The sequence below is a fragment of the Octopus sinensis genome, linkage group LG4, assembly GCF_006345805.1.
Source record: "Octopus sinensis linkage group LG4, ASM634580v1, whole genome shotgun sequence".
Classification (NCBI taxonomy): Eukaryota; Metazoa; Mollusca; class Cephalopoda; order Octopoda; family Octopodidae; genus Octopus; species Octopus sinensis.
In genome coordinates this window covers 76,332,525-76,354,159 of record NC_043000.1, presented here as the reverse complement: position 1 = coordinate 76,354,159, position 21,635 = coordinate 76,332,525, and the positions used below count along the sequence as shown (strand labels likewise).

Sequence of the window (21,635 nt, the reverse complement as noted above, 5' to 3'; positions counted from 1 at the left end):
TTAAAAGATTAAAAATGAAAAAGCAAATTGTAAACAAATAAACTATCTTAAAAGAACCCTATAACTATTTAATGATCCATATATCTCGTTGGCTAATTAATAACTTACAAAAAACGTATAGTTAAGAACTACTAATGAAATAATGAAATACATATCTTCAACAACTAAATACTTATACAATGAAATTATCAATCCTTAGTTATATAGTATCCAATAAATACTACGAATATATTTATCAATGAAAAATACTACTACAAATTATCAATTGAAAATAGCTATATATAAGCTATAATAGAACAAAGTCAACTATTAGAGATATTTATGAATATATAAAAAAACATAATAAACTCACCAATATCCTTAACTCAGTTATAGTCCAAAAATTTAATTACCAAATTATTTAACTAAAAAATCGTTATTCATATATTAGATTTAAGCACACATCTAATAATTATAAAATATTTAAAAATAATAACTAAATAACTATCAACAAATATAGTGATTAAAGACTAAAATTTATGCTATTAATAAATGTGTAGACATGAAACCTAACTTTAAAATATCGTATTACTATTAACGATCTATATATCTCTTTGGCTAAGTAAAGTCTTACAAATAAATTTAGAGTTAAAATCTAATAATTATACATAACTTCGATAACTAAACCATTACATAACAATCAGTATTTATATAGAATACAACATTAGACAATAAGACTTATTAAAATATTTTAAATTTTTAAATCTTAAATAGAAATAGATTACTTAGCTTTGCATTTATAAGAATACTCGTGGAATTACATTATTAACAAAAATAGAATAAATATATGAAGAATTCTTTAACAGTGAAAATCTACGAATATATTTTATCAATGAAAATTGTGGATTAAAATTGTCAATGGAAAAAGCTATGGTTTAACAATAAATGTAAATAGAATGAAGTTACAATTAAAGAAGAGAACCACTCTATACTATAAGATTTATTATTAAAATAACAATAATAAATTATACTTAATAGTTATCGCCATACTAATATGGCAGTCTTATAAATATAAGACTAAAGCTGTCGCTGGTTAGCTCCAAGAGGCCACTGCCTCAAGCTAGCTATTTGACACACGAACCTGCGTCCATTACAAGCCTTCAAACAAGGGAGGTCAGCCGCTTCATCCTGCCAGTCAGACAGCTACAGTTCGAAGGCTCGTAATGGATGCAGGTTCGTGTGTCAAATAGCTAGCTTGAGGCGGTGGCCTCTTGGAGCTAACCAGCGACAGCTTTAGTCTTATATTTATAAGACTGCCACATTAGTATGGCGATAACTATTAATTTCCAGTAACGCTCTTATACGCCATTTGGTCTCAACTTCCCCCCTCCCCCCCTCATCTAATCCCCCCGACCCCTACTTCTCTTCAGTCCTTCATCCTTTCACCCCTACTCCTCTTCCCTTCTTCCCTCTTTCTCCCTCCCTCCTTCTTCCCTCTTTCTCTCTGCTCCCTCACTCCCCTTCTCTCTCTCTGCTCCCTCACTCCCCTTCTCTCTCTCTCCCCCTCTATCCTCCCTCCTCCTCTTCTTCCTTAGAGAGACTTAGTAATTTTAATATTTCTATTAAATTATACTTAATATTCAATAAATAAATAATTAATAACTACCAATTACTATGTATACTCTAAAAATCTTATAACATTAATTAATTTATATAAAATTATAGTAACGCCTCGATGTACGAGTAAATTCATTCCCAGAGTACGCTTTTATTTTTAAGCTAAAACTCAATTAGGTAATTACCTAATTATTTAACAAAAAAAATAATTAAAAAAATCACTATTCATATTGAGTTTTAGCTTAAAAATAAAAGCGTACTCTGGGAATGAATTTACTCGTACATCGAGGCGTTACTATAATTTTATATAGATATTGACTATAACTGAGATTAGGTTATTCGTGAGTTTATTATGTTTTTTTTAAAGCCATATTATATCTGAATAGATAAATACATTTTCTATCTATTCTTACCTTAAAAATTAATATTTAACATTATAATTGGATTGTATGACATAATCATAATCGTTAAAGTTTCTAGTTTGATAATAGAGTTTTTTATAAGAAAAATTATTATTTTATTTATTTCTTAAAAAAAATATTGTTTAAATATATTTGCTTATTTATTTAACTATTATCTTTAACCTGAACATTGACTATAACCATAATTCGAATTATTAATTGAATTTAAATTATTGTAATTCGAATTAGGTTATGGGCATGAAACGTATGTAGTGGTTTTAGTTTTTATCTTATATTAAACTTTTTAATACTTTTTGATAGTTATATATATTTAAATATATATATGTATAAATTTATAAATATAAATTAATAATTTTAATTTTAAATTTAAATAATTTAAATTTTTAATTTTATATTTTATATATTTTGTATATTATATTAATTATTTTTATTGTTATGTTTTAGTTTATGTTTTTCATTGATTTGCCTAATAGTGGTTTTATTTCTAATTTAATTTATACATATATCACCCTCTTGTACTGTCTTATATTCCTCCCCACCACTACAAACTCAATACCACTATAAAATGGTCAAAACTTTTCACACAGGAACTTAGTTTGATTTGAAAACCCTAACTTACCACCCCACGACCCTACCTCTCCAACGCACCATTCTTCAAGCTTTCCGTCATCTCCAGTCCGACCCGTCCACTTCACACCTCTTCCCTAACCGACCCCTCCCCTCTTTCAAATGAGCCCATAACCTTCGAGACCTTTTGGTCCATAGCTCCTTCCCTGACTCTACCTCCCAACCTGGCTCGTTCCCCTGCTCCCGCCCACGTTGCCGCACTTGCCCTTACCTCTCCAACACCACCCTCCTCACTGGCACCCATCATCGACCCTATCGCATCATCAACTCCTTCACCTGCACCTCCAGCAATATTATCTATTGCATCTCTTGCTCTCTCTGCCATTCCCTGTACATCGGACAAACGGGACGCCGCTTGGCTGACCGGTTTGCGGAACACCTTCGTGACATCCGCCTTGCGAATGACACACCGGTCTCACGCCATTTCCGCTCCACCGGTCACTCCTTGCAACACCTGTCTGTGTTCGGTTTGTCCTTACACAGAGGCCATCCGGATTCCCGTTTACGCCGTGAACAGGAATTAATCTTCTCTCTTCGCTCTTATACGCCATTTGGTCTCAACTTCCCCCCTCCCCCCTCATCTAATCCCCCCGACCCCTACTTCTCTTCAGTCCTTCATCCTTTCACCCCTACTCCTCTTCCCTTCTTCCCTCTTTCTCCCTCCCTCCTTCTTCCCTCTTTCTCTCTGCTCCCTCACTCCCCTTCTCTCTCTCTGCTCCCTCACTCCCCTTCTCTCTCTCTCCCCCTCTATCCTCCCTCCTCCTCTTCTTCCTTCTCCCCCTCCTCTTCTCTTCTCCCCTTTCTTTCTCCCCCTCCCCATTACCTCCCCCCTCATCTCCTCTCTCTACACTACACCATACGACTTTACACATCACATCATATATACATACACACGTCCAGACCTCTCATACGTACTAATACTCTCTCATACACACACACACACTCTTCTCATACACACACACACACTCTTATGTTGGAGCGGGGTCATTTAACCCTATTATCTCCCCTAATTTCGCTCTTGCGTCTCACGTTTGATCTTTGACTTCTGGCCGAAATCAGATCGCCATGTTGATTCGCTAGCCTCTGCATGCATATTTTTTTCTCTCCTTCTTTCTGTGTTTTTTCTCTGTGTATCTTTCTGTTGAAGAGCGTAGGCTCGAAACGTTAAAGACTTGTTTTATTTATATTTCCTGAGCGCCATACTAATACAATTGTTTGTTTGTATTCCACCTGCCTTCGTCTTTTGTTTATTTCCGTAAACCTGCCTTCGTCTTTTGTCTATTTTCATAAAGCTTCCCGTTATATATATATATATATGAAAAAACAAGTCAAGATAGAAAAATGCTAAAATAATTTTATAAAGAACATTTCTCAGTACCGGTTTCAGTCATTTGAGACCTTTTCAACTGTAACGATTAAATAATTAAATTTAGAAAAATTAAAAGAAAAGTTTTTTTAAAAGAATATTTGTATAGTGTTCAAATATAAGTGGCATTTTCTTTGTTTCTGCCTTTCTCTGTCTCTCTTGTTTACACTTGTGGGTTGTGAATTCTTGGTAGGGAAGAAGGAGGGTGAGAAGGGGGGAGAATTTGGGAGTGCCTTGATTGTTGTATTTTGAGTGGTCAGTGATGGCTAGCAGTTGTTGTTCAATTCATGAGAATATTTCTATTGAAAGGTTTGTTTATAGAATTTGCTTAGGTGTTATACTAAAAAGCATTAGTGATAAAGTTAGGAAGTAGAAGGAGGAGGAGGAGAAGAAGAAGGTGTTGTATGACTTAAAGTTGGCACATTATAGGTTATAGCTGCGATTGGGGCTGATTTTTAATGGAATTTTCTTAGGAATGTAATATTTGCATGTGTATTTGTGTTATTCTAAAGCTGAGGTGGATATATCATTTACTGTTCAGAAGGGGCCTGTATTATGTAATAAAGAGAGTTTCTTTACTTATTCGTTGGCTCCAGGTTGTATCGTCCCTGAATTGGTAGATGGGGGAAATCCTGAAGCTTGGTGTTTTGTTGTTGGCACAAATCTCTATGTGTTGGCTGAATGCTATTTTTCTGTTTTGGGAAATTTTTATCTGGGATCTGTGCAGGGCCATTCTTTTACGCAAACTATTTTTTGTTTGGCCTATGTATTGCTCTTGACACCCAGAGTAGGTTAGTGTGTCTATCAGGTTCTCCAAAGCACATGTGAAGTTGCTTTTCACTGTGAACCGTTGTCCCTGTTTGAAGGAGAACTTTGATCCCTCAATTAGATAATCGCATATCCCGCAATTGGGTCTTCCACATTTTTTTACTGTCGGCTTCTGTGTTGATGAGCGTATTTGGGCTTGTGTTAGGAGACTTTTCATAGATTTGGGCTGTCTCTTGCTTTTTATGATCGTGTGTGTTTGGAGGATTATGTTCATTCTGTGGTCTTTTTTTAGCAGGGGTATGTTTTGGAGGATGGTGTTGAAGGCTTCATTGTTGAGAGGGTTGTGTGTGGAGATGTGTGGTAAGGCTTTTGGTTGTAAATTTTTCTTTAATTTAGGATGTCTGAGTTCCTGGATGTTGAATGCATATGTCAATAAGTGAAGGTGGGTAGTTCCTGGTGATGAGGGTATCTTTTAGTTCTTGTAGTCGTGTGTCTCTGGTGTTTGCATTAGAAACTAAGGTAAGAACAAAACACTTGATCATTTCTGTGAACACATCTCGAATTACCCATATCAACATATGCACAAACAAAAACACATTTTGGTTTGGATGGCATGGGCAGGAGGGGCTCGTCAGCCATGGTTGGCAACCCTCCTGGGATAGGATGACTCCGACTTGAAACCTACGACCCGCGGTTCTCACTGTCACTGTCCCAGCTCGCTAGGCCATGGCAGATGAACCTTGTGCTTAAAGGGTGGGGCCAGTTTGCGTGCACTGCACTTCACCTTAAAAAACTCCCTAGCACAGGTCAAAGGACATGTCCACGTTCTGTGACCAGCCATCCTAAAAGCCCTGCAGCGATGGGAAAGGGGCGAAAGTGGCAGGTGGAAGATGTCACTGGAAGCCGTAGTCTCAACCCTACATGTAGGTGGCTCAGGACTTTGGTCGCCTTGTTGTCAACCCGGAGGTGACGACACCACTCAGCAGCATCCTGAGCGACCAGGCAGCCCTATTTAGGGAGAGCACTGCCTGCTCCACATGGAGAGGAGCGGTAGAAAAGGTTCTCCTCTATACCCAGTTGGCTAACTGTGGTCAACGGGCATCTTCAGAGCGGTCGAACAAACATGGAAACAAAACCGAAGAAAATTAAGCAGGAGCTGAAAGTTGCCTGCTGGAACGTCAGGAGCATGCTTGACAAGGCTGACAGCAGCCGCCCGGAACGTCGTTCGGCTCTCACAGCCCATGAACTCTCCTGTCTCAACATTGACATAACAGCTCTCAGTGAGGTCTGCTTCGCTGACAAGGGCAGCCTCAAAGAACGCGGCGCTGGCTACACCCTCTTCTGGTCCAGAAAACTATCATCTGAAAAATGTGTTGGGTGTAGGACTCATGGTGAGGAATTCCATCACCTCCAAACTGGAAACGTTACCCACGGGCCACTCGGACCGCATCATATCCATGTGCCTACCACTGGAGAGCAAACAACATCTCACTCTCTTCAGTGTTTATGCTCCAACTCTACTGGCAGATCCCGCGGACAAAGACAGCTTCTATTCTGATCTGCATAGACTCTTGAACAACACCCCTGCAAACGACAAGGTCTTGATCCTTGGCAACTTCAACGCAAAAGTTGGGAAGGACTCTGAGGCTTGGAAAGGAGTCCTTGGAAGACACAGCATTGGTGGCAGTAATGACAGCGGGCACCTTCTGCTCGAGTTCTGCACAGAGCACCAACTTGCTATTACCAACACAATCTTCCAACAGAAAGACCGTCTGAAAACAACTTGGATGCATCCCCGGTCCAAACATTGGCATCTACTTGACTATGTGCTTGTGTGCCAGAAGGACCTGAAAGACGTCCTACACACAAGAGTGATGCCCAGTGCAGAGTGCCACTCTGACCAACGCCTTGTCCACTGCAAGCTCAAACTGCAGTTCAAAACCAAACTCAAGAAGAAAGGTAACCTCATAAAGAAACTCAATGTCGATAGCTTGTGCCGGGAGGAAGTGAAAATCAAGTTCCAAGCAAACCTGCAGCAAAGACTAGATGAATCCCCCTGCACTGATGACACCACCCCAGACACCTTGTGGGAGAACCTGAAATCAGCCATTCTTAAGACATCTATGGAAGTACTTGGACACACAAAGAAAAAAAACAAGGACTGGTTCGATGAAAATGACAAGGAGATCCAGGAATTACTAACAAGGAAGAGGGCAGCTCATCAGGCCCACCTCGCACAACTAGCCTGTCTTGAGAAGAAAACTACCTTTCAGCGAGCATGCAGCACCCCGCAGCGAAAACTCAAAGAAATGCAGAATGAGTGGTGGGACCACCTTTCACGGAGAACCCAGCTGTGTGCTGACCTCAGAGACTATAGAGGCTTCTACGAGGCTCTGAAAACTGTATGGCCCCACCCACCAGGTCCAGAGTTCCCTACGCAGTTCAGATGGACAGGACCTCCTCACTGATAACACCTCCATCCTCGCTCGCTTCACCAACTCCAGGAGAAGTACCAAGCACTTCCAAAGCCACTTCAGTGCTAACCGCACTGTACAGGACGCTGCCATCCTTCACATTCCTCAACTTCCACTCAAAGAGGAGCTCAACGAATCACTCACCCTCAAAGAAACGATTGAAGCTATAGGACAACTCAAGAGTCGCAAAGCAGCAGGAGTTGACGGCATCTCACCAGAAATCTGGAAGAATGGAGGTCCGATGCACCATGTCAAGCTCCATGATTTTCTTGTCTGCTGCTGGGAGTAGAGCAAGCTGCCACAGGATCTTCACGACACTGTCATCATAACCCTGTACAAGAACAAGGGTGAAAAGTCTGACTGCTCCAACTACCGGGGAATCACCCTACTCTCTATTGCCGGCAAAGTACTTGCCAGGATCCTGCTCAATAGGCTAGTACCAACCATCGCTGAAGAAAACCTCCCTGAGAGTCAGTGTGGCTTCAGAGCCAACAGAAGCACAACGAATATGGTGTTCATCCTCCGCCAACTCCAGGAGAAGTACCAAGAACAAAACAGGAGACTCTATGCTACTTTCGTCGGACCTTATAAAAGCATTTGACACAGTGAGCAGGACAGGACTATGGCTCATCCTGGAATGACTTGGCTGTCCCACCAAGTTTCTACAGATGGTGATCCAGCTGCACAAGAATCAGCGTGGTCAGATCAGACTCAATGTTGACCTATCGGAGCCCTTCCCCATTTCCAACGGTGTGAAGCAGGGTTGTGTCCTGGCACCGACTCTCTTCAGCATGATGATCAAGCATGCAACTGAAGGTATGGAGGATGAGGATGGGGTGTATGTTAGGTATCATCTGGATGGCAGTCTCTTCAATCTACAGCGCCTCCAAGCCCACACCAAGACACAGGAGAGGTTGATCTGAGACTTTCTCTTCACAGACGACGCTGTCCTTGTTGCCCACACAGGGCGAGCTCTGCAGTGCATCACGTCCTGCTTTGCAGACGCCTCGCAGCTCTTTGGCTTGCTGGAGGTCAGCCTCAAGAAGATGGAGGTACTTCACCAACCTACACCCCAAGAAGAATACCGGCCACTCCACATCACTATCTGCGGTACTGAACTGAAATCAATACAGCAGTTTACATACCTGGGCTGCATCATCTCGTCCGATGCAAGGATCGACAAGGAAATTGACAATAGACTTTCTAAGGCAAATAGCTCCTTTGGCAGATTATACAAACGTGTTTGGCACAATGGTGGCCTGAAGAACAAAACAAAAGATCAGAGTCTACAGGGCCGTGGTTCTCAACACTCTTCTCTACGGCTCAGAGACCTGGATCACTTACCGCAGTCACATCCATCTCCTCGAGCGCTTCCACCAGCGATGTTTCCGCACCATCCTCAACATTCACTGGAGTGACTTTGTCACAAATATTGAAGTCTTGGAGCGGGCCAAGATCCCCAGCATTGAAGCCACGCTACTGAAATACCACCTCCGATGAGCAGGGCATGTCTCCAGAATGGAGAACCATCGACTTCCAAAGATTGCCCTGTTTGGCGAACTCTCCACCAGCCACCGAGGGAGATGAGCTCCGAGGAAGCGCTATAAAGACTACCTCAAGAAGTCTCTAACAGCATGTCAAATTAACCACCAATGCTGGTCAGACCTGGCTGCGGACCGTGATGTCTGGCGCCACACGATCTTCAACGCAGTCAGCAAGTTTGAGGAACAAGGAAGAGACACACTTAAAGACAAGAGATGCAGGAGGTAGGTGCGAGCCACCTCTGACACCACACCGGATGTTACCTTCGTCTGTGGACACTGCTCACGGACCTGCCTTTCCCATCGGACTTGTCAGTCATGAGCGTGCATGCACACGACGTGAACAGCCTTCCTGATCTTCGTTTGCGAAGCCGAGCCATGATACATATATATCATGATAGATCGTTAGCTCCTACACGCATTTTTTTTTCTCTTTGCTTTTTTCTGTGTATCTTTCTGTCGAAGAGTGTAGGCTCGAAACGTAAAAGACTTGTTCTATTTCTATTCCTGAGCGCCATACTAATACATTTGTTTGTTTGTACTCCACCTGCCTTCGTCTTTTGTTTATTTTTGTAAACCTTCCCGTTACATATATATATATATATATACATATATAAATATATATACACATATATATATCAAAAAAAAGGGTAAAGACCCCCTTCGGTCATGAATGACTATGGGATTGCACCTAGAAAGTTACCCTCCTAGACACAAGTCCGGGCAAGGTTGTTTATGGAAGACCAGCAGTCGCCCATGCATACCAGCCTCCCCTCTCTACGCCACCAGTGTTATCCAAGGGAAAGACAAAGGTCGATACAGCTTGACACCAGTGACGTCGCAACTCATTTCTACAGCTGAGTGAACTGGAGCAACATGAAATATGTGCCTTGCTCAAGAACACAACACGCAGCCCGGTCCGGGATTCGAGCTCACATGTATATATATATATATGTATATATATATGTATGTATATATATATATATGTATATATATATGTATGTATATATATATGTATGTATATATATATATATATCGGAGTGGTTGGCGTTAGGAAGGGCATCCAGCCGTAGAAACACTGCCAGATTTGACTGGGCCTGATGAAGCCTTCTGGCTTCACAGACCCCAGTAGAACTGTCCAATACATGCTAGCATGGAAAACGGACGCTAAACGATGATGATGATGATGATGATATATATATATATATGTATATATATATATGTATCATCATCATCATCATCATTTAGCGTCCGCTTTCCATGCTAGCATGGGTTGGATGGTTCAACTGGGGTCTGGGAAGCCAGAAGGCTGCACCAGGCCCAGTCTGATCTGGCAGTGTTTCTACGGCTGGATGCCCTTCCTAACGCCAACCACTCCGTGAGTGTAGTGGGTGCTTTTTACGTGCCACCCGCACAGGTGCCAGATGGCGCTGGCAACGGACACGGTAGGGTGGTGCTTTTTACGTGCCACCGGCACAGGGACCAGGTGAGGCTGGCAACCGCCACGATCGGATGGTGCTTTTTACGTGCCATCGGCACGGAGGCCAGTCGGGGCGGCACTGGCAATGGACACGGTCGGGTGGTACGCTTACGTGTCACCGGCACTGGTATCGCAGCTGCAATTTCCATTGATGTTGATCGACTTTGATTTTGGTTCTGATTTCTGATTTGATTTCATTTGATTTTGATTTCCGATTTCCACTTGCCTCAACGGGTCTTCACAAGTGGAGTTTTGTGTCCCAAGAAGGAAAGGTATGCATAAGTTGACTGGCTACATCCCAGGTAGAGGCCACGGGTAATGGTCTCACTAGTCCTGCCGAGTCTTCTCACGCACAGTATACTTCCATAGGTCTCGGTCTCTAGTCATCTCCTCAGTGAGACCTAAAGTTCGAAGGTCGTGCTTCACCACCTCGTCCCAGGTTTTCCTGGGTCTGCCTCTTCCACAGGTTCCCTCAACCGCTAGGGTGTGGCACTTTTTCACACAACTATCTTCATCCATTCTCGCCACATGACCATACCAGTGCAAATGTCTCTCTTGCACACCACATCTGATGCTTCTTAGTTCCAGCTTTTCTCTCAAGGTACTTACACTCTGTCGAGTATGAACACTGACATTACACATCCATCGGAGCATACTGGCTTCATTTCTTGCAAGCTTACGCATATCCTCAGCAGTCACGGCCCATGTTTCACTGCCATGTAGCATGGCTGTTCATACACACGCATCATACAGTCTGCCTTTTACTCTGAGCGAGAGGCCTTTTGTCACCAGTAGAGGTAAGAGCTCTCTGAACTTTGCCCAAGCTATTCTTACTCTAGCATTTACACTTTCAGCACACCCACCCCTGCTACTGACTTGGTCACCTAGGTAACAGAAACTATCAACTATTTCTAGTTTTTCTCCCTGGAAAGTGGCAGAAGTTGGTCTCAGAGCATTTTCAGTGTTTATTGCTCCTGAGCATCTGTCACACACAAAAACTATCTTCCTAGTTAGCCTTCCTTTGACATTGCTGCACCTTTTATGTGTCCATAGCTTACACTTGGTGCATCTTATAGAGTTTCTACCTACATCTTTTCTACAGATCGAGCAGGGCCATCTACCTGAAGGCATTTGTGATTTGTCTACCTTCCAACTTATTAGAACTTTGGTTTTAGCTAGGTTGACTCTTAGGCCCTTCAATTGCAATCCGACTGGCCTCCGTGCCAGTGGCACGTAAAAAGTACCATCCAACCGTGGCCGTTGCCAGCTTTGTCTGGTCCCCGTGCCAGTGGCACGTAAAAAGCACCATCCGATCGTGAACGTCTGACAGCCCCGTCTGGCACCTGTGTTGGTGGCACGTAAAAAGCACCCACTACACTCACGGAGTGGTTGGCGTTAGGAAGGGCATCCAGCTGTAGAAACACTGCCAGATCAGACTGGGCCTGGTGCAGCCTTCTGGCTTAGTCAAAAAATTAAGAGGCATGCTGTTCTTGTGTTTATAAAGGCTGAGCATAGTGATTTAGAAAGATCTCAATTTTGAAAATTTGCCAGATCTTTCATCTCAAAGTTTGCAAGAGATTGCAGATGGAAACATATCACCAGTATCAATGCATAAAAAGCATTCTAAACTATCTGAAATCATCAGAACACTTGAATTTATCCAGGAAATTCAACAGACCATTGATTACAATCCCAGAAAGTCCATGAGGTCAATTGCGAAAGATCTCCTTGTGTCAGAAGGGACAGTCAAAAATGATGTCAATGAAGAAATTAAATATAAGTCTTATGTGATGAGGAAAGGTCAACTTATCAGAAAAAGCAAAAGAAAATCACTACATAAGATCTAAAAAGCTCTTAAACAAACTGAAAATCCAGCAGAAGAAGATGTGATTTGGTTTTTCTGAAACGAGAAAAATTTCAACCAAGATCAAAAAGTTAACCGAAGAAATAACAGATGGTTATGTGCAGATCCTTCTGAAGTTCCAAGCATTAGGCATACAAAATTTCCTGCAACTGTCATGGTTTTAGGGGTTGTCAGCAATGAAGGACCTCCTTACTTCTTTCCACAAGGCCTTAGAGTTAACTCTGACACCTACATTGAGGTCCTGGAAATAATTGTTAAGTCCTGGATAGACAGTATATGCAATGGAAGGCCATATGTATTTCAGTGAGACTCTGCACTATCACACATGGCTCCAGTAACACAGGAATGGATGGCTGAAACTTTTCATGATTACATAACCCCTAACATTTGGCCACCTAATTCCCCAGATCTCAATCCATTGGACTTTTTCGTGTGGAGCATTGTTGAGAGAGAGCTCAATGAACATGCCTATAACACCAAAGATCCTTTGAAAGCTGCTATAATCAGAGTTAAGTCCAAAATGAACCAGGACCACTTGATTCGAGTATGTAGATTATTTAAATCTCATATAGAAATAAAGGAAATCATAATAAAATAATTGTGAAAGTAAAAATAATAAATAAAAATGGTCATGAGAGTAGATTCTTGACCAAACAGCTGAATGTTGAGACAACTGTTTTTTTAGGTATGCACTTAGTAAATATACTGTTGTGTGATGCATGTATGTTAAGTCAGTAATAGGATTTGAACATCATTACAAAAAAACAAAACAAGACAAAATAAACAACCTCAAACATAATTTGAAGTCATTAATAAATAGTATCTCACCACCAAACCAATTGAAGAGACAGTTGTATAAAGTTGAGTTTTCTTTGCCAATGAAGCATATATATCCATCTCGGTATTCTGATTTTGGTAACCAACTTATATTATTCTGCTTCTCAGTAGAGTACTGTAGAATATCAATGAGAATAGAAAGTAAGGAATTATTTATTATAGACTTCTGGAAGGAAGAAACTATTTATATCAACATTTATACATGTAGAAACACATGAATATAACATATATTAATATACAACCATCCCCACCCCATATATGTGTATATCATCATCATTATCATCAACGTTTAACGTCCATTTTCCATGATAGCATGGGTTGAACGGTTCAACCGGGGTTTGGGAAGCCAGGAGGCTGCACCAGGCTCCAGTCTGATCTGGCAGTGTTTCTACAGCTGGATGCCCTTCCTAACGCCAACCACTCTGTGAGTGTAGTGGGTGCATTTTACGTGCTACTGGCACAGATGCCAGGGGAGGATGGCAGCGGCCACGATCGGTTGGTACTTTTTACGTGCCACCGGCATGGATATCACAACTACAATTTCCATTTGATTTTTATTTTGATGTTGATGTACTTGACTCAATAGGTCTCCTCAAGCACAGCAGGTCACCCTACGATCCAAAGTAAGCACAGCAGGCTGTCCTGTGATCCAAGGTACTTTGGATGGGCTGTGGCTGCTATGTGAAGCTGGTGCAGGAAACGTTATTTGTCAGGTCTTCGCAGTCACAGCATATCTCCAGAGGTCTCGGTCTTTCATCATTGCCTCTGTGATGCCCGTTTGAAGATCATGCTTGACCAACTCATCCCATGTCTTCCCGGGTCTACCTGTATCCCGGATTCCTTCAACTGTTTGGGAGTGGCACTTCTTCACACATCTCTCCTCATCCGTCTGTAGTACATGACCATACTTGCACAAACGTCTCTCTTGCACGACACATCCGATGCTTCAGGGCGCTTACACTTTGTCGTGTGTGCACACTGATATTACACATCCAGCAGATCATGCTAGCTTCATTTCTTTCAAGCCTATGCATGTCCTCCGCAGTCACAGCCCATGTTTCACTGCCGTGAAGCATGGCAGTTCGCACACATGCATTGTACAATCTACCTTTCACTCTGAGCGAGAGACCCTTTGTCACCAGTAGGGGCTTCAGTGTGGAGATTGCGTGTGGAGTCCCTACATCCTTCAGGTGCCATACATGGCTGGCCAAGGATGTGGCATATCGTCTCTGAGATCCTAAACAAGGATCTGTGGTTGGAGAGATGCTACTTGAAGGTGTTCTCCAAGTCACATTCAATAACAGACTTCTTATGATTGGTGTTGTTGAGGGAGTGTGTTATAGCTGGGTTTTCCTCCCAAAATAGTAATCCATTGTTGCTTTGTGTCCCTGTCTCATTGCAAGAAAGTTCTATAGAGTATAAGATCTATTCTTTTTATTTCAAGGTACTGCTTGATGTCAGTTGTGTATTTCAATACTGCAGCATTCTTCAAGTTGACATCTATGTTATTAATATATGCAACAAACAACAGAAATCCAAGAATGGATCCTTGTGTATACCAGGTGTCATCTCAAGGTGAAGGATGCTGTCCTAGAACTGTTACTATCCCTTTCCACCAAAGATGAAGGACTTCAATCATCTTTCACACTCATTGCAGAAAGTTTTGCCATAAGTCGTTTGTGGCACAGACTTGTAAGTTGTAGCAAAGTCAAGATAAATAACATCCACCCATGAGCTGCAATCAGTAATTTAGGTGGTGCCTTCAAGAAACTTGTTGAGTTGGCCAGAGGCCCTGGAGTTAGGGATAAATCCAAATTGTGAGGGTGAAATAAGGCTGTGACTGTTCCAGACATTTCAGAGTGTTACTCTGATACTGGACTCTATCAGTTTGGCAATGCAGCTAGTAAGACTGACTGGAAAAGAGTTGACAGGTGATCTGTGATCACCCTTTTTGAACAGGGGAATGATGTTGACAATTTTCTATTGCTCTGAGATGACACAGCTATTAAGGAAGAATTGGAAAAAGATTGAAAACTGGTACAAAAGAAAGGACCCACTGTATTTGAGAACAGATAAGTAACGCCATCACAACCAAGAGAGGCATAGTTGCACTTATTTTTGAGGTGGCATTGCAAATGTAAATTTCACAGATGTCATAGAATTTGATGTCAGAGGTGGTGAAGATAGTACTTTTGGATTTTCAACAGTAAAAATGCCAGCTTAGCATTCAGCAATATGTTCTGTGCATCCTTTGAGATCAGCAGTAATCCTACATGTCTAGGGATTACAAAGAGAATGCTGTCTCTGCTTCAAACATATATATTTCCAGAACACTTTGCTATCAGGGTTGGTTGCTATATTGTCCAAATTCAAGCACTACCTTTTTTGTCATCTGCTTGAGATGGTTAGATGATCTATTGCACCTACTATTCTCTTCTGTTTTATGTAGACTGTATTCACAACATTCTTTCCTGACAAGTCAGACTGCTGCTGTCTCCAAACTGCAATGTTGAGCATGGTACTGATGCTTCTCATTCATCCCAGATTGAATTGAGGATGTTTTGAAGTACAGAATTGACATCTCTGGCATCATAGAAGTCAAGCCAGTCTAGGTGTTGTAACTCAGAGCAGTAAGAGTTCCAGTCTGCTTTGTTCCAGTCAAAGCAAGTACTTTGGAGATGGTGAAGGTTGTTGTTTCTGTCCATAAGAAACAAATTGGCAATGATGACAGCATGATCAGATTTCTTAAAAGGTTCCTTGGTAATTACACTGATGATTGTTTCATGGGTGGTGGTAAAAAGTAGAGCCAAATTATTGTTACCTCTTGTTGGGTAGGTGACTACTTGGGATCAGCTCAAAATCCAGCACTAAAACAAGGAAATCATTTGCATTTTGCAGCCAACAAAAGGTTTCCCAATCAAACTCAGGGTAATTGAAGTCACCAGCAATGAAAACATAAGTAGCTGTTTTCCTGAATGCAATTTTGAGGAAGTCAAATAGCTGTGTGTCTTGATGGTGGTGATAAATAGCTCCAAGTAGAAGTGTTGATATGTTGATATGTTTACCACAGAAAAATACCTCTTGTTGTAATTGGTTCAAATCATTATAAGGAATTGCTGGGTATTTTTTTAATGAAATTTTCTACAAATACCTTTCAGAGTTTGTAAATTATTATTATATCAGAATTTAATATGTAAATGAAAACTGGTGGACTTGTATACATACATACTGACACTCATCACAATTTTTTTCCCAATTTCAAATTTTTGTTTTGTAGATACATACACATACGCATAACCACACTAACAACATTGACATACTTACATAGTTACATTCACTGATGTTTGACTTCATGCTGGATGATGAACTTAGGCCTTTTGCTGCCTCTGAATTCAACATGGTGGGGTAATATATTCTAAGAAAACATCCATCAGGTTCTTCTTCACTTCTTTCTGTCATGATATCCATGGCTCCCACTTCATACTTGCCATTTCCTTGTGGTAGCTGTTTCATTTCTCAATATCTTCTTCTTTTCTATGTGTTTGTATGTATCTGTATGTGAGAATCTCCCCACCACCTCTCTGTATATGTGTGTGTCAGGAAGAGTGAATTAGTACACTAGAGCAAGAAAGGATGTAGCCCACCAAATTGTTTTGCTTCCCGTGGAAAATCATTCAGGTGAGGTCTGTAACTGTTGACGTCTTCAATAAAGGTGGTGCTGTAAAAGATGAGAGGACAGTTTAGTTATGCAAGAATTATGGATGGAGTCATGGCTGTGTGGTAAAAGTTCTTGCAATTATATTACTTTCAGGTATGACACTTTGTATTACTGCTTGCTTTGAAATTGCTTAAAGCCTTATGAGTGAAATTTGGTAGATTGTAAAGGAACTGTTTGTATTCTTTGGTAGTAAACCCAATCCATCATCAGATCCTGAGAAGCCTTTACTGGAGACATTCTGTTACTAACATTCAGGCCAGGTCTCCAGTTTACAGACAACTTTTTCCTTACCTCCACCAGTCACACAGCACAAGAAGAAGGAATCACAATTGTTGCCCTTTCCTTCTCCCACTATGCCATTAAAAAAAAACAATAACATGTAGATACTGTTTTCTTCTTTAACTTGGTTCAAAGTAATCAAAAAGAGAAAATTAGAAAAATTAGAGGCTGTGTTGTTCATGCCTTTCCTAAGGTGTCGATAGTAAAGTGTAGGTGAAGTGATGTCTTATCAAGTGAGAAATGAAAGAGGGTTGCACTTAGTATGCCATGCTCCATGGCCACAAACATGTCAGTGATAGACCATAAAGATATTTAACATTCAAACAAGGTCATAAATATCAGGACTTGATATAAATACATTAACTCATAAGTCATTCTGAGACGAACAAGGTCTGATGAAATAAAAGCATGCATTAAGTCTTCACACCTATGGAATAAAGTACTGAAATTCTCCTTCAATACTAACGCGCAAGCTTTATTACATGGGGACCAATGTGCACAACAGTTTTCAACCTGTCTCCTCCAATTAGGAAATGGGAAAGTACTATTTGATGGGAATGGCAATATCAGTTTGGTTTATATTGCTATTATGGTGAATTTCCCAGCTGAATTGAAGAACAGGGTATTTCCAGACTTAAGTAATAAATACAATTCACATAAATGGTTGTGTGAAAGGGTAATTCTTGCTCCAAAAAATGAGACACCTACAAGGATTAACCATGAATTAATGAATAAGATTCCAATAGTCATTAAGAAGTACAAATCAGTTGATTCAGTCCTTGATGAATTATCACCTAATGTGATAGAAACACCATCATCACTGGATGTGCCTCTGGGGAAGAGGCTTTCATTCCAAGAATTCTAATCAAACCAACAGACATGTTGTTTGAGTTCAAACAAACACAATTCCCAGTGCGACTTTGCTTTGGAATAACAAAAGCTCAAGGTCAGTCTTTGAAATCTACTGACTTACTTTTCTCATGGTCAACTTTATATTGGTTGCTCCAGGGTAGGTAGTTTACAAGACTTATTTGTCTTTGCTCCAAACCAGAAAACAAAGAATGTTGTTTACTGAAAAGCTCTTATGTAATTTCCTTTCAACATGTGTGGTAGAATTTATCTCCTTTCATAAAAGTGGTAAATTTTGTATTTTTGTTTATTATTATTATTTTGTATTATGAATTAAGAATAAATTGTATCTCAATTGAAGAATAAATTGAATTTAGAATAACAAATTTCTATACAACATATTTTGTTCTTTTCTTCCAATATAGAGGGAAAAAATTTCATTCCTGGGCAACACCGGGTGCCTCTGCTAGTATTATATATAACTGAAACATTGTATATAACTGTTTGTGGCCCTAAATGTATGTACACATATGTACGTATGTATGTATATTAAACACTTATCTCTACTACAACTGTTTAACTTTCTAATAACACAGTTACTTTGGTATGGGTTATACTTCATAATCAACCAATATAAATAGCTAGTAGTTTAGTTCTGAGATACATCTCACAGGTGTTCTGGGATGCATCACCAGTGATGTTTTTAGGATCATATGGGGTTTAGGGCATTTCAACAGCAGACCCCTTGGTCAGTTGACCCAGCCTGTGCTGATCAAGTCTTAGCTTGCATCACAGCAAACAACTGGTCTGCCCTCTTCATTCAGACCCACTTAGTGGTCTTTCCTGAAGCTTTAGTGATGAAATATATGATTCCTCTCTTTATCGTACCAGTAACTTGAAGCCCAATCAAAGCTTTGAAGGGTGAACACCCCACAAAACCCCAGCAGTCTACTCTAATTGGCTTGCAATGTCCCTACCAGCCTTGGTTTCTGCATTGATCTACCAGCCAGCTAGAATTCATTTATTATGTCTCTGATTGTTCTATGGATGGTAACTGTATCCTTCAGATTGTTGTCAAAAAAAAAAAAGATTTCTACAACAGAGACAATGCTATGCATTTCAGAATGGAGAGAGCACATGTAATGAAATCATCCTCAATAGTTAACTGGTATTTTACTTGATTAAACTATGCAGGATTTCAACCCAGAAATTAAATACATTTAGTCCAGCACTGACTATTGAACACTATCATCATCATATGAAGCAACAATGGAACCTCTGGGATAAACATTCGCATTTACTGTATTATAAACTGTCTACAAGTGTGCCATGAGTTTTTCAGGAAAGTCAGAAATAGCAAAGCTATTTAGAAAACTTTGGTATTCTTAAAGCACCACTGCATATATATTCTTTGCAGCAAAATGCAATGTGTGCAAACATCTCTTTTTTATTACAGTAAAACTTAAGCTGATGGTATTCCATAACTGTTTTATCTCTCATCTAGGTCGTCCCAGAGGACACCCCAAATAACTGTTTTAGTATCTTATTTATTATGGCATTGATTGAAAAAGGTGGCATATCACTGTACTACAGAAATAGTAACCAAATTTCCCATTAATAACACCCAAAAGAAAGGGCACATCAGATAATGTTATCCTATATTCACTGAAATAAAATATTGGACGGCTAAAACTGAATTTTCTTTGGTCACAGATCTGATAAGTCAAGGCTGACGTAGGGAAAGGAACAGCACCCTATATATACAAGTCAACATTTACGAGGTCGCTAGATATGCAGGACATAACGGCATAGTTTCGGTTGTAGTAGCACAGATTTCCGTCGATTTCCGTAAAAAACTTTTATTTTTTTACATAAGTAATGAGAACGAAAGAGACTAAGAGGAAGCGATTTTATGACGAGAAGGTTTCTCTTTGAAGTCGGCCTGTGTGTGTTTGATGGGGTGTGGGAGACAGACAGTATGTTGTGTAAGTGAAGTGCTTCTGTTAGTGTGTGCGAAGAGACAGACATACATATACACATACACCGAGTAAAAAATTACGATGAATCGGCCATACATACATACATACATACACACACACATACATAGATACATACACACACACATACATACATACACACACACATACTTACACACACATAGATACATACACACACACACATACATAGATACATACACACACACACATACATGCAGACATACATATACACATACACCGAGTAAAAAATTACGATGAATCGGCCATACATACATACATACACACACACACACATACATACACACACACATACATACACACACACATACTTACACACACACACATACATAGATTAGATACATACACACACACACACACATACATGCATACATACATATACACATACACCGAGTAAAAAATCAGTTATCTCTCTCTTTCACACATTACTCTCTCTGTCTCTTCGCACACACTAACAGAAGCACTTCACTTACACAACATACTGTCTGTCTCCCACACCCCATCAAACACACACAGGCCGACTTCAAAGAGAAACCTTCTCGTCATAAAATCGCTTCCTCTTAGTCTCTTTCGCTCTCATTACTTATGTAAAAAAATAAAAGTTTTTTACGGAAATCGACGGAAATCTGAGCTACGACATGCGAAACTTCGCCGAAATAACTGCTAAACCCTCAAACGCCATAATTTTTACCTTGACTTTCATCATTAGTAGTCGTTAAATAAAGTACCAGTCATATACTGAGCCACTTCAACTTTATTACGAAGCATCCTAGATGTAAATGGGTGAAGGCATATCGGATAATGTAGTCATAGGTGCACTATGTTAGAAAGAAAAAAAAATGCTGTAGTCATGGTTGAAATGCCTTAGGCCAGCAGAAAGGAAGGACCTGGAGCCAGGGGTGGGAAAACTACGGCCCGCCATAGGTTTTCATGCGGCCCGCCGAGAGCTTTTATGAATCCCAACTTCTATGCAGATACTTCGTAACTGTTTCAGTTGTACGGTAATTCACAATAGTTTGCATTTTATTTCAGTTCACTGTTTCGCGCCTTCACAAAATTGTCCGCTGTTTGTTTGTTTCAGCTACTGTGAAGCGATGAAAAATTTCGAGAAATATTCCCATGACATCATAATAAAACACATTTCTGGGTGAAGATATGGTTGTCCATAATATTAAGAGGTGGTTGTCCACAATTAGTGCAGATTTTACTAGGAAAATTCCGTTCCTGGCAATTTGTAAGCAATAACAGGCTGTCCAAAATAACTATAGGAGCAAATAACCGAAAAACATGAACCCGATACTCTAAAAAATAAATTAAATCACTTAAACCAGGAATATTTCACAAAATTTCCTTTCAATCAATTGTGTGTTTATAGGTCTATAACCGCCTTTAAAAATATTTTCACTTGATTTTTATAAATGAGGCCCGCCAAGGTTCCAAAGACGCACTGTGCGGCCCGCGATCAAAAAAGTTCGCCCACCCCTGCCTGGAGCAGTCAAACAACACGAGCTGAGAGGCGAAAGACAAAAATTAAAATAAGAGAGAGTGGGGGGATATTTTACAACCTGATGTCATAGAAGATCCATAAATGTGTTGAGGAACAACATTAAAACGGATGAGGGACCAATCCTTAAACTATAAAACTGAAAAATCCGAAAGAATTAATATTTCTTATCTACAGGAAAAACGTTTTAATTTATGAAATTTATTTCACTGAGTTCTATTTGTATTACAGGTATCGTTTCGATCAAATAAAATGATCGTGTTATATTAACACTATGATTTTCCTTATCTGAGAC

At 40.3% G+C, this 21,635-nt stretch overlaps 2 protein-coding genes across 3 annotated transcripts in view; one reads left to right on the top strand and one right to left on the bottom strand.

Moving 5' to 3' along the window:
* The window catches only part of LOC115210501 (platelet-activating factor acetylhydrolase), a 37,196-nt gene that overhangs the window by 14,286 nt on the left and 1,275 nt on the right, over positions 1 to 21,635 (bottom strand). Inside the window, exons 1-3 of one of the 2 annotated variants that reach the window (XM_036502178.1) lie at positions 20,528 to 20,546; positions 16,300 to 16,693; positions 12,967 to 13,090 (exon numbers count right to left, since the gene is read on the bottom strand). In XM_036502178.1, the coding sequence (XP_036358071.1) occupies positions 12,967 to 13,090; positions 16,300 to 16,488 (313 nt within the window). In that variant the 5' untranslated portion in view covers positions 16,489 to 16,693; positions 20,528 to 20,546. Of the gene's footprint in view, positions 1 to 12,966; positions 13,091 to 16,299; positions 16,694 to 20,527; positions 20,547 to 21,635 lie in introns of those variants that run through there. The other variant, XM_029779104.2, reaches the window with a different exon arrangement.
* Positions 20,790 to 21,635, top strand: part of LOC115211072 (60S ribosomal protein L19) — a 42,697-nt gene continuing 41,851 nt past the window's right edge. The window contains exon 1 of the mRNA XM_036502177.1: positions 20,790 to 20,837. Within this exon, the coding sequence (XP_036358070.1) occupies positions 20,805 to 20,837 (33 nt within the window). The 5' untranslated portion in view covers positions 20,790 to 20,804. The remainder of the gene's footprint in view (positions 20,838 to 21,635) is intronic.